We start from the raw sequence: 16,398 nt of genomic DNA, 5'->3' as shown, positions 1-16,398 counted from the left end.
TAATGATATTGGTACCTGAGCGATAGTTTTCTCCATTTGTGTGTTATTCAGGTTTGGAATGGTGGACTTGATGAAATCTACAATGGTCTCGAAGCTGTCACACTGCAGAATTAATGGCTCATGACTGCTCAGCAGGCTGAGGGCCACTTTAAATATCACATCAGTCCCTTGGAGAAACATAATATCTGTGTGGAAAAGGAAAGAGAATATAGACCCACAGTCTTCATGTTAATCTGAACATTTCATTCTCCAGTCAAAATTTCCTATCTATTCACTGATCAGCGATAAGTTTAAAAAGGAGCAGTGTTATGTTTATGGATCTTTGAAATACTTCAATAATGTATGGTGTTGTTGTGAAACGTTAGGACCCCAGACAGGCCAGTTCCTCCAAGGAGATCCCAAAGGAGACACTTACTAAAGCAGCGTACCTGTGGAAAAAATGTAAGCTGTACAACTGTGGTGACTTTTGAAATCATCAACTGTACCAAGCACGACAATACAGAATACTGTATTGCTCAAAAGCTGTTCCTATGAATCTTCCAACACAGCTCCACAGTGTGGTCGGCTACGGGTCTGTGCTTGCAATTATCCACTGGGTGAGTCCTGTTTCAATCTACACCTTTGGGCAGTTGCCAGGTGGAGGCAGGACACATCCCCACACTTCACACATAAATTGAGGCCTCTTAATTCAGGAAGGCATGCACAGTTTCTAATACTCCAGCATTCATCGTGTGAAATGAAGCCCGCCACACCAAACTTAATTTGTTAGCCACTGTTGGGGGGTGGGGGGGGGGGGGGGGGGGGGGGGGGGGGGGGGCGGTGGGGGGGGGGGGGGGGAGAGAGATACTGCCTTCTGTTACCATGGTTACCATTTTCCTCCACAAGCCTCTGCCATGGCACAGATATCTAAGCAATGCAGGACAGAATAAAAACTGCAATTATACGTACATTTTTGCTGTTTAACACGTCATTTATTCCTAAAGAGTAGAATTAAATTAAATCAGATATTAAAATTTAAACGGCCCCTTCATTAAAATTTCACTCCCCTCCACTTTTTTGTGTTTGCTGTGCTTATCAGGTTCAGTGTTCAGAATGGGAGCAACTTTCATTTTCAGCTGATCAGATTTTGTGTTAAAGAACAAAGAAAAATTACAGCACAGGAACAGGCCCTTCGGCCCTCCAAGCCTGTGCCGATCCAGATCCTTTATCTAAAACTGTCACCTATTTTCTAAGGATCTGTAACCCTCTGCTCCCTGCCCATTCAGGTATCTGTCTCGATTCATCTTAAATGACGCTATTGTGCCTGCCTCTACTACCTCCGCCGGCAATGCGTTCCAGGCACCCACCACCCTCTGCTTAAAGAACTTTGCACGCATATCTCCCTTAAACTTTTCCCCTCACCTTGAAATCGTGACTCCTAGTAATTGAATCCCCCACTCTGGGGAAAAAGCTTCTTGCTATCCACCCTGTCTACCTCTCATGATTTTGTAGACCTCAATGAGGTTTCCCCCCTCAACCTCCGCCTTTCTAATGAAAATAATCCTAATCTACTCAACCTCTCTTCATAGCTAGCATCCTCCATACCAGGCAACATCCTGGTGAACCTCCTCTGCACCTTCTCCAAAGCATCCACATCCTTTTGGTAATGTGGCGACCAGAACTGTACGCAGTACGTAGTGTTGTGAGGTTATATAAAATAAAGGCCAATCCAGGATAATGGCCAATCACTGCCATAACAATGTGACTAAATCACAAGCTGGAAGGGCGACTGCTATGACGGACATTTTTTCTCCTCACACATACCAGTAATGAGCCTAGATACGGTTGTGACTCAGCACTAGCACTCTCGTCCCCGAGCCTCTGGGTTCATGCCTCACTGCAGCACCGTTTTTAAATCATGTATTCTTGGGATGTGGACTTTGCTGACTAGGCCAACATTTTTTGCTCATCCCTAATTGCCCTTAGGAAGGTGGTGGTGAGATACCTACTTGGACTGCTGCAGTCTATGTGGTGTAGGCGCACCCACGGTGCTGTCTGGAAGAGAGTTCCAGGATTTTGACCCAGCAACAGTGAAAGAACGGCGATACAGTCCCAAGTCAGGATGGTGAGTGTCTTGGAGGGGAACCTGCAGGTGGTGGTGTTCCTAGGTATCTGCTGCTCTTGTCTTTCCCAATGGTAAAGGCGATGGGTTTGTAAGATGCTGTCAAAGGACCCTTGGTGAGTGGTTGCAGTGAATCTTGTATATAGTACAGACTGCTGCTACAGTGCGTCGATGGTGGAGGGAGTGGATGTTGAAGGTGGTGGATGGGGTGCCAATCATGCGGACTGCTTTGCACTGGATAGTGTTAAGCTTGAGTGATGCTGGAGCTGCACTCATCCAAGAAAGTGGAGAATATTCCACCCCACTCCTGTCTTTTACCTTGTAGATGGTGGACAGACTTTGGGGTGTCAGGAGGTGAGTTACTCTCCGCAGGATTCCTAGCCTCTGATTTGCTCTTGTCATCACAGTGTCTACACCACGGGCCAAGTTCAGTTTCTGGTCAATGGTAAGCCAATGTTGTTGATAGTAGAGGATTCAGTGATAGTAATGCTATTGACTGTCAAGGGGAGATGGGTGGATGACTTGTGCAGGTATTGTTCCACATGGACATGACTGTCTCAATATTTGAGGAGTCACATCTGGTGATGAACTTTGTGCAATCATCCGTGAAATCCCCACTTTGAACATTATGATAGAGGGAAGGTCATTGATGAAGCAGCTGAGAATGGTTGAGCCGAGGAAATTACACTGAGGAACTGGAGTGCATCATTACAGACTGACACTCCAGTGCAGGACTGAAGGAGAGCTGCACTGGGGAAGGTGGCTACCTTCTTGGTGAAACACTAAACTGAGGCCTCGTCTGCTTTCTCTAATGTGTATAAAGATCTTTAAGGCACTCTTTTGAAGGACAGCAGAGGAATTCTCCCTGGTACCATGCTCAATATTTATCATTTAATCAAAATCATTGCAACAGATTATCTGATCACTCTCATTGATGACTGCTTTCTCTAATGGGTATAAAGATCTTTAAGGCACTCTTTTGAAGGATAGCAGAGGGATTTTCCCTGGTACCATGCTCAATATTTATAATTTAATCAAAATCATTGCAACAGATTATCTGATTACTCTCATTGATGACTGTGGGACATTCCAATGTGCAAACTGTCTCCTGCATTATAACAGTGATGGCACATTAAAGGCACCAGTGACTGTAAAACACTTGAGGATTTTCGGTTGTGAAAGTTGTTATATAAATTCAAACTCTTTCTTTTCTTGCCAATTTCGTTCAATTTACACTAATTTATGAGCTGCTTGAAGTCAGCACAGTAGCATTGTGGATAGCACAATTGCTTCACAGCTCCAGGGTCCCAGGTTTGATTCCGGCTTGGGTCACTGTCTGTGTGGAGTCTGCACATCCTCCCCGTGTGTGCATGGGTGTCCTCCGGGTGCTCCGGTTTCCTCCCACAGTCCAAAGATGTGCAGGTTAGGTGGATTGGCCATGATAAATTGCCCTTAGTATCCAAAATTGTCCTTAGTGAAGGGTGGGGTTACTGGGTTATGGGGATAGGGTGGAGGTGTTGACCTTGGGTAGGGTGCTCTTTCCAAGAGCCGGTGCAGACTCAATGGGCCGAATGGCCTCCTTCTGCACTGTAAATTCTATGATAAACAGTTGCCTGTATTCTAAGCCTCAACCTCCGCGATAGCAGTACTCCAGCAATTGTGGCCTTTTGGAGTGTCCCCGATTTAAATCGCTCCTCCCTTGGTTATTATGACTTCAGCTGCCAAGAAGCGTACCCCGAGAATTCCCTCCCGCAGCCACTCCACCTCTCTATCTCATTTCCTCTTTCGAGAAGCTCTTTACGGCCGGTGTTTATTCACCCGGCTTTTGGACATCCGCCTCAATACCCCCAATGTGGCCGGGTGTCGAATTTAGCTTTATCGTGTTCCTGGGACGTTTTATTCCTGAGATACCCTCAATTACAACACAGGAGAGAAGATTGGTAATTCAAAGGCTTTAATTACCAGAGAACCGGACAGCTGCCGAGAAGTGTGGTCACAGCACGCTGCCCAGTAAGCATCACCTTATATACCGTTTCCTGGGGGCGGAGCCAGAGGCGGAGTTCCCCAGGGTTCCAAGCCCGGTCTTAAAGGGCCAATGTATTAAAGGCAAGGTACGGTTACAGCAGTTACCGATACCATTCATCACATTTCCGACAAAGCCACGATATGAATACAAGGTGTTTGGTGGCAGAGGCGGGAATATTTGACCACTTCACCAATTTCCGTTGTGGTAACAGGCTGTGTTGCATGCAAGCTTCAGAAGCACAGTTACAGGTCTGACCGTTTCAAACTGAGCTGTTTTCATGTCCCACATACTACAGGAGTGGGAAGGAAAACATTACACATTCTTTTCGGCTAGGAAGTCGGCCAGGTGGCGTAGGAGAGTGGAGATGTGAATTTAGTGGTTAGCTATAATAGGGAATTTATAATAAATTTCCGCACAGGGGATTAGGTAGCTGCAGTGGAGTCTATGCCCAGAGAGATGCTACATGGCTTCTGGAAAGACTGAGCTTGATTGATTAAATAGCCCTTCCTTGATCCAAGCCTGCTTGGGCTAAAGGAAAACATGACCTAAACTCTTATTCTATATCAGCTATAAAACTCTATACATGAAGACCGGACTTACCAAACACCCTGGCTACAAATCCCAATGGGAACTGGGAGGCGAAGAAAGTGAGGAACCACGGTGCTGCATATAGACTGGGGCTGACTTCATTGTCTTCAAGGTGGTTGTACAAATCCCGGTGATAATCGTGCAGAAGTCTTGACAGCTGGTACATCTGAATCTGCCCAAAGGAAAAAATGTTTTCAGTATGTTTTCAGCAGAGAGCATAGTAATCCTGCAATTCTGCACTGAGTGGATTTACAGGCTTACAACTCTGAACACATACACATCCCTACACACACACCCCTACACACACACACACACCCCTACACACACACACACACCCCTACACACACACCCTACACACACACACCCCTACACACACATACACACCCCTACACACACACCCCTACACACACACACACACCCCTACACACACACACCCTACACACACACCCCTACACACACACATACCCCTACACACACACACCCTACACACACACACCCCTACACACACACATACCCCTACACACACACATACCCCTACACACACACATACCCCTACACACACACACCCCTACACACACACACCCCTACACACACACCCCTACACACACACCCCTACACACACACCCCTACACACACACCCCTACACACACACCCCTACACACACACACACACACCCCTACACACACACACACCCTACACCCACACACACCCCCTGCACCCCTACGCACACACACACACCCCCACACACACACACACCCCTACACACACACACACACCCTTCACCCCTACACACACACACCCACACACCCCTATACCCCTATATACACACACACCCTTACACACACACCCCTACGCACACACCCCTACGCACACACCCCTACGCACACACCCCTACGCACACACCCCTACGCACAGCAAGGATGACCATTCAGCTAATGTACTGGCCAGAAGCCTGGGGTAATGACGATTGTATATCAGGGACATATCAACAACCTCAGAAGGAAGCAACACAAATTGTTGAGGAGAAAAACCACCAGGTGAACAGATATGAAGGGTGAACTGCAGAGCAGTACAAGGGTCAAGGGAGGAGTGATTATTCAAATGAATCATCTTCTTCTGTTCTAAGTTATTTAAAATGTATTTCAGTTTAAAAGCTTTGGTGAGCTCTATTAATACAGCATCTAACATATGACACAAGTACCAGTGGATGTACGTGTAGACCCAATGATGAGACCATCAATTCACTCGGAACACGATTGGAAGTAAACTGGTTTTAATAGTCTTACAACTGAGCCTGCCTGCGACCAGAAGAACTGAGGGCAGGCTCACACGGCTGCAGCACTTTATACTTCTGGTAGTGGGAGGGGCCATGGGCGGAGCCAAGGGTGAGCCCTGTACAAGCTCCTCATCTCCCCCTATGGGCAGAGCCACGCAACGGCTCACAGACAGAGCCCACAAGGACATAATACTATACAGTGTGAGTTACATTCACCACACTGGAAAAACATGTAACGGGGACCAAGTCTTTTATCTTTTGACTTGGCTGCATGGTAGCGCAGTGGATAGCACTGCTGCTTCACAACACCAGGGTCCCAGGTTCAATTCCGGCCTCGGGTAACTGTGCGGAGTCTGCATGTTCTCCCTGTGCGTGCGTGGGTTTCCTCCGGGTGTTCCGGTTTCCCCCACAATCCAAAGATGTCCATGTTAGGTGGATTGGCCGTGATAAATTGCCCCTTTGTGATCAAAAAAGATTAGGTGGGGTTACTGGGTTATGGGGATAGGGTGGAGGCGTGAGCTTGAGTCGGGTGTTCTTTCCAGGGCCCCGTGCAGACTCGACTGGCCGAGTGGCCTCCTTCTGCACTGTAAAGTTTATGAATCTATGATTCTCAGTCTGGGTTTGAAAAACCTGAAGACTGTAGGAACAAGAGTCCCATAGCGGGATTAGCTGGGTGTTTCCCAGCAGCTCGGAGTGCCAAGAAACGCTATGCTGTTGAACGGCCATTCGGGTATGTTGGGGGTCTCAGCAGGGAGTGCGCGCCCCAGGCCGCACTGAGTCCTGTTTTCTGCACAGGGGAGTTCCTCTCGCTGGAACTCCTCAGTGCAGGATAAGATCGGAATGCCATTTTAAAATGCCGTCCCAATGTCTCGATATCCCAACATGAACCCCGAACCCTATCGTGGAAAACATCCCACCTTGGCACTGCCAGCTGGTAGGGCAATGTCAGGTTGCCAGGCTGGCAGTGTCAAGCTGGCATTTTCCCATGATGGCGATCAGGCCGGGGATGCCTTGCGTGGGTGCAGGGTGTGGCTGAGGACCCCTTTATTGGTGAGTTAGGGCTTTTTGGGGGTTCAGTGGTCAGGTGGGGGGAGGAGGGAGGGCCCGATCCCCTTGTGCACAGCGAGCGGAGCTCCTTAGAACAGAAAATGGGATTAAGTGCAGCCTCAACAGGGAGATCCAAGCGGAGGCCCTCAATCTACCCGAATAGGAAATGATCCCCGTTCGATAGCGTGGAGTTTCTCGACGCTCCGAAAGTGGGAGACACCTGGTTAAACGTGCTCGTTATGGGTTTCTGTGCCCATTCGGGTTGATCGCGCCCAAAGAGATGAATATATACAGCATTTGTGTCACAACTATAGCACTGTGTACAGCTTCGGGCTTCCTTATAGACAGGATATTAAAGCAAAGTTAAAAATGCGATAACAATGATGAAGGGGTACTAGTTATAATGAACGTTTTGAGAAGTTTAGGCTATTTCAGTGAAAGGGTTGCAAAATGACCTGTTAGAGGTCCTGATTATTATGAGGAGTTACAATAAGGTCCCCTTCCCAAATCAGTGGATGGCCTGTGACCCTCAGGCTCAGGTGCAAACACCAAGGGTGTGAAGTTAGGCTGCGACGTAATGGAAAACGGCAATCTGTTTCATGCCACCTCCAGAATCTCTGGAAAACCCAGGTTATAGAAGCAGGTTCCCTAATCACTGCAGAACTGACTCAAAAAGGCTTCTCTTCAGCCCTTCATGTCTGGATTATTTGTAAACAAGAGGAGGCAAATCGTTTTTAGTATGTCTTATGTTTACAAATAGACAAATGATGAGCGTTGGATTTTTTTAAGCTGTGCCACTTGTTGCTTTATCACAAGGTTCAAGTGCGTTATCTGAACGCCGATCGTAATGTCGGGATCGGAACTGTTTAATTGGCCATTTGCTCCGAGAATTAACTTTCAGAAATAAATGTCTAAATTGCAAAAGATTTGAAAATAGACATGCATAACATAATTGAAAATAGACATGTATAACATCAACCAGGAGCTGTTTTTTTTAACATTGTAACCCTTATTTCCAATTAAATGGTGCTTCAAGCTTGGGGGGGATTTCGTAGATGTGTTCAAAATTATGAGGGGTTCTGATAAGGAGGTGAAGTGAAGCTACTGGCAGGAGATCAGCGTCCAACGGACACAATTTGAAGATAACCAACACGATAGCCAGAGAGAGGGTGAGGAGAATATTAATTTTACGCAGGGAGTTGCCATGATCTAGAATGCACTGCCTGAAAGGATGGTGGAAGCAGATTCATTCAATAATTTTCAATCGACCATTGGATGTCGACATGAAAAGGAAATTGTGGAGCTTTGGGGAAAGAACAGGGAAGTGGGACTAATTGGATAGCTCAGAGAGCTGGCATAGGCACAATGGGCTGAGTGGCCTCTTTGTAAGCCATCACTACCTTCATTGCGATTCCAGATGGCCCCGGCTGAGGATACAATAGGATTTCTCTGTTGTTCAGCCTGAGGCTCAGTGCTACCAAACTGTTTTATACATCTTGTTCAGACTTTCCTGAGGCTTCTAAAAAAATGCAGGAATCTTTTTTTGAAACCCTTCCATAGTATTATGCCTCTTATTTCTGTAGCCTCCTCCAGCCCTGCAATGTGCCCAAACCTTTGTTCCTTTGACTCCATCGTCTTGTGTGATCCCCTGTTTATAATAGATTATCATAGAATTTACAGTGCAGAAGGAGGCCATTCAGCCCATCGAGTCTGCACCGGCTCCTGGAAAGAGCACCCTACCCAAGATCAACACCTCCACCCTACCTCCATAACCCAGTAACCCCACCCAACACTAAGGGCAATTTATCATGGCCAATCTACCTAACCCGCACATCTTTGGACTGTGGGAGGAAACCGGAGCACCCGGAGGAAACCCACGCACACACGGGGAGGATGTGCAGACTCCGCACAGACGGTGACCCAAGCCGGAATCGAACCTGGGACCCTGGAGCTGTGAAGCAATTGTGCTATCCACAATGCTACTGTGCTGCCCTGCCTTTGGCAGTCAGACCATAGGTTAAGTCCCAAACACTTGAATTTGCTCTCAGTTCTTCCACTTTCCTCTCCTCCATTATGACGCTTCTTCAATCCCAGCTCTTTGAGCAAGCTGTTTGTATCCCTGGGTCCTCTCGATCTCTCAGCTAGGATCCTTTCCCCTCATTCCCGAGTGATGCAACTTGAGTCGTTATTTAGATTAAAGGCATTGGGCTTGCATGTTTTCGATATACACTCCAGATTTAAGCGCGTTGATGTAATGCAAAGGGAGGGGTTATCTGCACAGTGGCACATCAGAAAACCACAGTGGTGCTGATGAACAGCTCAAGCTTCACCCTCTCAGCCGGTGCCTGCCACCCGAACATAGCAACATGCCAATCCCTCTCATCACACTCCCATCTGTGAGCTATCACGTCTGTAACATTCCCAGAAAGAAGCAGCCCTTATCGGCTGCCCGCCTTGTGCATCACCTTCTGCCGCAGAAAGCAAAACGCAATTGATTTCACTGGGTTGCCAAGTTCACAATGTGGGTTACTCTGAATAATGGATGTCCTTCTTTTATTATCGTGCTCATTTATAATCTCCAGATCCACACTGAGCACACTCACTTTGTTCCTGACAGCCTCATTCTGTACTGCTGCTGATAACCGCATGTGCCTGCCTGGGTGTCACTGAGTCATGCAACACGCACAAGGCTGCACTCGCATTTCCACATCAATTTTTCATCTCATGCTGCTTTTCCCCTTGGCTGAATTTCACAAGAGAGAGAAAGGAAAGCTGAAGGGAGGCCGAAGGAAACGGAGATTTTGGACTGTCCAAAGGTAATTGAATCTGTGCAATTTTAACCCACTGCTTTTGCCATTTTATATAATCTTCCAAAATTGCTGTGGATCAAAACTTTCCTCATTATTGTCCAGTGCCCGAGCTTGTTCCAGTAGCTCCTTTCTTCTTCTTCTGGGGCAATCCTTGAAGGTCAAGGAGGACTTTATTCCACTCCAGTTGGTTCTGTGGATTCGGAGATGGCTGGTAAATCCAATGCACAATGTTCAACACGCAGACTCGCCACATGTGAGGCAGGCAGTGCTTGAAGGTCCGATAGGCGAGTTGTTTGGAGGTTGGTGCACTCCCTCCGATGCCTTAACTTTATCATTACGTGTTCCCAATGAAGGCTCTTGGAGGCCAAGCGTAAGCAGCGAAAGGAGAGTGCAGAATACAGAGCGTCCCACCCACCTCGTGAAGCAACAGCTGCCAAACCTGTGGCAGAGTCGACAGATCCAGGATCCGCCTTTGCAGCCACCACAGAACCCACCTCCCCAGAGTGGAAGCAAGTCGGCCTCGACCCTGAGGGACAGCCCAAGAGGGAGAAGAAGAATTACCAAATATATACCAAAGAAAAATCGAACACTCTGCCAATGACTCTGGATGAATGGAACAGATAGAGTGTGTCGTGTGAGAGTACCTTTAAGAAATGGGTGTTTATTACTGCAGTGATGTCAGAATGTGGGTGGAGCTGGGCTGTCTGTCAGCTTTTTACTTCCGTTTTTGAGCAGGCTGCAGGGTGTGTTTTAGATTTGTTTTCAGAGCTGGATAGCTGCAGTCACAGCCAGAAGGTGTATGAATCTCTCTGTGTAATCTAAAGACTGTAAATAGATCCTGGTGATTTAAAACTAATAACAGTAGTGACTTTAACCTGATGAGCTTCTGGTAAAAGGTGTTTTAAGTCGTATGGATGTTAAAAAGAAAGCTTAAAGGATAACTTAGTGTTGTATTCATTGGGGATTGTATTTGAATAGATGGTTGCTAAGATGTTCACTGTATGTTTTAAAAAGGTTAACTTGAGTTCATAGAAGAAACATTGTTTTGCTTTAAAAAATACTTTTCCATTTCTGCTGTACCACACCTGCAGAGTGGGCCATGTGCTCCCCATACCACAATCTATTTAAAGTTGTGGGTCAGGTGAACTCCATGATACACTTTGGGGTTCTCTAAACCCTGGCCCATAACAAGAGATGTATGAAGGTAGTGAAGGAGGGTGACTGTTTCCTTACCAAGCGTGCGTGAGCTCTGCCACCTCTTCATGCTGAGAGCGGCCGGCATTCCGGGTGGAGACAAAAAGCTTGGAATCATTTCAGAATCAGCTGACTGGAATGTGTGTCGGCTTTCTCTGGACAAATGGCTCCTGACCTCACGATATCTTGTGTCAGAGGAAAGACACTGAACCGAGCCTGAACCACATCAACGGCTGTGACTGCAGCGTGTCTCCTGCTGACAACTGCAGGACAAATTGCACACGGTCCCAGGATCTAATCACCCACCTACACCTTTATTGAGGGAGGATTTCAGAATGACCTTGTAGCGTTTCCTCTGCCCTCCTAGCGATCACTTGCCATTGCGGAGCTCGGACTAGAGCACCTGTTTCGGGAGTCTTGTGTCGGGCATGCGGGCAATGTGGCTCGCCCATCGCAGCTGATTTAGCGTGACCAGTGCCTCGATATTGGGACTAATGACCTGGGAGAGGACACTCACGTTGGTATGCCTATCCTGCCAGTGAATTTGCAGGATTTTGTGGAGGCAGCGTTGGTGAGATCTCTCCAGGGACTTGAGGTGTCTGCTGTACATTGTCCATGTTTCTGATGCATACAGGAGGGCAGGGACCACGGCTGCTCTGCAGACCACGAGCCTGGTGCTGGGTTTGAGGTCTCGATCTTCGAATACTGTGTTCCTCAGGGGCTCGAAAACTGCACTGGCGCATTGTAATCGATGTTGGATTTCGTCGTCAATGTCTGCTCGCACCGAGAGGAGACTTCCAAGATATGTGAAATAATCCACATTGTCCGAGGGCTCACCATGGACCTTGATGGTTGTGGGCAGCTTTATGTGGCGGGGCGGGCTGGCAGAGAAATTTCCGGATGTTTAGTCTAAGTCCATTCTCTCATACGTCTCAGTGAATGTGTCGACGATGATTTCCAGCTCGGCCTCTGAATGTGCGCACACGCATTATCTGACTAGTTCAGTCACAAAAGTGATGACAGACGTTCCACCGTGACACAATATTCCCGGTGATATTACTGTTGTGAGATTTCCATACAGCCCAACTGCACTTCATTGAATCATAGATTCCCAACACTGCAGAAGGAGGCCATTTGGCCCATTGAGTATGCACCGACCCTCTGAAAGAGCACCCTATCCCCGAAACCCAGTAACCCCACCCAACTTTTTTGATTGGACACTGTGAGGCAATTTAGCATGGCCAATCCGTCTAACCTGCACATCATTGGACTGTGGGAAGAAACCGGAGCACCCGGAGGAAACCCACGCAGACACAGGGAGAAAGTGCAAAAACTCCACAAAGACAGTCACCCAAGGCCGGAATTGAACTTGGGTCCCTGACGCTGTGAGGCAGCAGTGCTGCCCACTGTGTCACCGTCTCGCCCACTTAACGAAATGTAATTATTCTTTTCATGCCGAACATTCGCTGAATTGTTGATTCACACAGTACAGAAGAGACCCTTCGGCGCATCAAGCCTGCACTGTCAAAAAAAGACACTACTCTAATCTACACTAATCCCACTTCACCAACACTTGGCCCGTAGCAGAGATAATAATAATCACTTATTGTCACAAGTAGGCTTCAATGAAGTTACTGTGAAAAGCCTCGAGTCACCACATTCCGGTGCCTGTTCGGGGAGGCCAGTATGGGAATTGAACCTGCGCTGCTGGTCTTGTTCTGCATTACTTGTTCTGCCCACTGTGCTAAACCAGCCCCAGCCAAATGTTGTGATGGTTATTATCTTGGAGCAATGTGACAAAAGAAGAGAGGAAATAAGGGATGAAGTTGGCCACACAGCCTTCCAAAGCCTGTTCTGCCTGTTCTAAGACTCCAGAAATCTATCAATCCCAGTCTTGAATATACTCTGCAACTGAGAGAATCCACAGCTCTCTCTAGTAGAGAATTCCAGATTGCCAATCCTTTGAGTAAAGAAGCTTCACCTCGTCTAAATAGCTCTGAATGGCTGAACCCTTTTTGTGGTATATATCCTCTACTTCTGGCTTCACTATAGAGGATATAAAATACATTCCACAAATTGCTGTACTTCAAGACGTGGAAGGGAGAGGAATTTACAATCACTAGGGAAGTGGTACTGAGCAAACTGATGGAGCTGTGGGCTGACAGGTCTCCGAGTCCTGATGGACTTTGTCCTGGCATCATAAAAGAGGTGGCTAATGAGGTAATAGATGTGTTAGTGTAAATTTTCCAAAATTGGCTACATTTATAGAATCATAGAATTTACAGTGAAGGAGGCCATTCAGTCCATCGAGTCTGCCCCGGCCCTTGGAAAGAGCACCCTCCTTAAGCCCACACATGCACCTATCCCCTTAACCCCACCGAACCATTTTGGACACCAAGGGCAATTTAGAATGGCCAATCCACCTAACCTGCAAGTCTTTGAACTGTGGGAGGAAACATTCTTGAAAGGTTCCATCAGACTGGAAAGTAGCAAGTGGGAGGGAGACAGAGAACAGGAAACTACAGGCCAGTTAACTTCACACATCTGTTGTGGAGAAGCTGTCAGAATCCATCATTAAGGAGGTCACAGCTGGGCACTCAGAGCAATCAAAGTAATTGGAAAGAGTCAGCATGGTTCTGTGAAAGGGTAATCATGTTTGACCAAATCATGGAGCTCTTTAAAGGAGGAACATGCATTGTGGATAAAGGGGAGTCTGTAGACGTACTGTACTTGGATTTCCAGAAGATGTTTTGACAAGACAAGGGGATCAAAGGTTATCGGGTTAGGGTAGATGGGAATGTGGAATTTCAAACTCAAACAGATCATCCATGAATATTGGAGCAGGCTCTAGGGTCCAAATGGTTTACTTCCGCTCCTATTTTGTATGTGTATGTATCGTATGGGATTCTCTATAACCCTTTCCTGCAACTACGCTCTCCAGCCAGGGGACATAGTCTCCGAGTATCTATGGCATCCCTCTGTGTGAGGCTGCAATGCAATATTACAACTGGGGAGCCCTCCTGTGTAGTTCTATTCCAAGTAATGGAGCCTACAACCTCCGACAAGACCTTGCAGCTGATTCAGATCCTGGGAAAGCAAACTGCTTGCTGGTTGGCAGAGTCTCCAGCCTGCAGCACAGTTTTCCCAGGAGCTCCATAAGGCTGCTTGGCTCCCAGGCCATTGAGGACTCCATTGCCTGCAAAACATGCCTTTGAGAACCTTCTCAGCTGACACCAGAACATCATAGTTCTGTAGCTAAACTGGGGAATCTGGGACTTTATTCTTTGAGGACAGACGGCTGGGAGCAGATTTGATGGAGGTATTAAAAACCGTGTGGAGCGTGGGCAGAGTGGATAGGGGGAAAGCGTGGCTGTATCAAAGATGTATCAAGGGTGAGAGGGCAGGGATTTAAGGTGACTGACAAAAGAAGCAACGGCGACATGAGGAAACACCTCGCGGAAGAGTGTGGAGGGTTTACGGGGAGAAGGCAGGGGGAATGTCACTTGGTGAAGTGTTCATTCACAAAGTCTGCATAGATGCACAGCAGCTGTGACAGCCCCTCTCTGTGCTGTCGCCATTCTGTGATTCAGTTAGGAGCAGAACCTCCAAGTGGTTTCCAAAAGTCAAGATAATCATGGTTTTCCTCCGAACAAAACTTTGGTATTTCTATTAGTTTCCTTAAAAAACATTCACAAGAGCAATAGATGTGTCAGTCCCTTAATGTTAGCCGATAAAGGAAGCATTATTGTTACAGCTTTATACAAAACCTCATATATGCACTCTGCAGTATATTTTAAAAAAACATTTAATTGAATACATTAATTGTTGAAATCACTTCTGAAAAAAAAAGTATTGATTCTCAAACTGCAGACGCAAGGATCAGGTCACTGTGTCTCGTCCATAAATCCCTACACTGCAGAAGGAGGCCTTTTGTTCTCCTGAGGCTGCACCGACTCTCTGAAAGAGTACCCCACCTTGGACCACTCCCCCATCCTATCCCCGTAACCCACCTAACTTGCAGATTTCTGGACACCAAGGGTAATTTAGCATGGCCAATCCACCTAGACTGCACATCTTTGGACGGTGGAAGGAAACTGGAGCACCCGGAGGAAACCCACGCAGACACAAGGAGATTGTGCAAACTCCACACAGTCAACCGAGGCCAGAATTGAAACCGGGTCCCTGGCGCAGTGAGGCAGCTGTGCTAACCACTGTGCCAATGATTCCTCTGGTAAAACATGGTAATTTTGGATCATGTGGAGCAATGTTCCCCCTAAACTCTTGCGGCCAAACAGGAATCCAAAGGTTCCCCCACTCCTACCCTATTAATTTGCATGTGCAAAGCCGCAAAAATAAGATTGAAAGTGGTCGCACACTTAAATAAATCACTCCCGCACTCCAAAAACAACAGGAGGAAATGATGCTCTGAGGTAGGTTTTTCGCTTGGAAACACTCGATCAATACAAAGTAATTGGGAAAATGTGATTGTTACAGGTTGAAGGAAATAGATTGACTGCGCCGTCATTCAAATAAAACCATTTTGCTTATTCGAGACAAGAGAATCCACAATACCTGCAACGATATCATGTCAGGTCTGTACTGCTTCCGGATGCCTAGGTCGTACATCAGGAACTTGAGCATCTCGAAAGCCTGCTCTTCACTTGTGTGTAGAAGGAGGACCCCCGCAACAAAGCTAATGCCCTGGCAGTAGCCCACTTCCTTGTCCAGCAACGAGTAGGCTTTAAGGAGATTAAACAGCGAGAGCTGGCCAGCTCCCAACTGTGCCGAGAAATATGCATGGGTGGGAAACGTTCGTCCTGTCAGAACACAAGAAAAAAGCAGGGTTAATTTTCATTCCTGCTGTCTGACCTGCTGAGATTTACAGCACATTTTGTTAATATTTATTGTTCTTGTACTGGGAAAGCAACCAACTGCATGTCAGTCTTCATGCTGTAAATGGACAGCGAGTTCCCTATGCTACTTGACGGTAATATCAACCACTGGCAGATGGTGACGTTTTTAGCACTGCACATGAAGCAGAAAAGATTCTATGAGAGCGGGGTTGGAAAGTCATTTGAACTGGCATCAGAATATCCAAGAAGATTGGCAGGAGCCCCTCCTTCAATTAAAGCAGCTGAATGTTGCTTTTAAGAATGTGCTCCTTGTGGAATTCGATACTATAATACTGTCAACTCCCTTTGCCCCTGAAACGTCACCCCTCTGAAATAGGCCGACTGCCTCATGCTTTATTCAACAGGTAATAGATCACTTGCTCTGGTGGCAGAGGATTATTCTCCCACATAAATTCTGCGGTTAAAGGGGTCATTGGATCATTAGGGAGGTCACCCAGCCCCTC

General features: G+C 47.0%; 1 protein-coding gene across 5 annotated transcripts in view; it reads right to left on the bottom strand.

The window, feature by feature from the left end:
- tbc1d4 (TBC1 domain family, member 4) overlaps positions 1–16,398 on the bottom strand; it is a 300,791-nt gene that overhangs the window by 14,885 nt on the left and 269,508 nt on the right. For all 5 annotated transcript variants that reach the window (XM_038818403.1, XM_038818405.1, XM_038818406.1 and 2 more), the window contains 3 exons: positions 15,615–15,859; positions 4,728–4,887; positions 16–185 (listed from right to left, as the gene is read on the bottom strand). In XM_038818403.1, coding sequence (XP_038674331.1) covers positions 16–185; positions 4,728–4,887; positions 15,615–15,859 — 575 coding nt within the window. The remainder of the gene's footprint in view (positions 1–15; positions 186–4,727; positions 4,888–15,614; positions 15,860–16,398) is intronic.

This window comes from Scyliorhinus canicula, chromosome 14 (assembly GCF_902713615.1).
Source record: "Scyliorhinus canicula chromosome 14, sScyCan1.1, whole genome shotgun sequence".
In the NCBI taxonomy this organism is placed as follows: Eukaryota; Metazoa; Chordata; class Chondrichthyes; order Carcharhiniformes; family Scyliorhinidae; genus Scyliorhinus; species Scyliorhinus canicula.
Note: the sequence above shows the minus strand (reverse complement) of the source record. Positions and strands in the feature narration are given on the sequence as shown.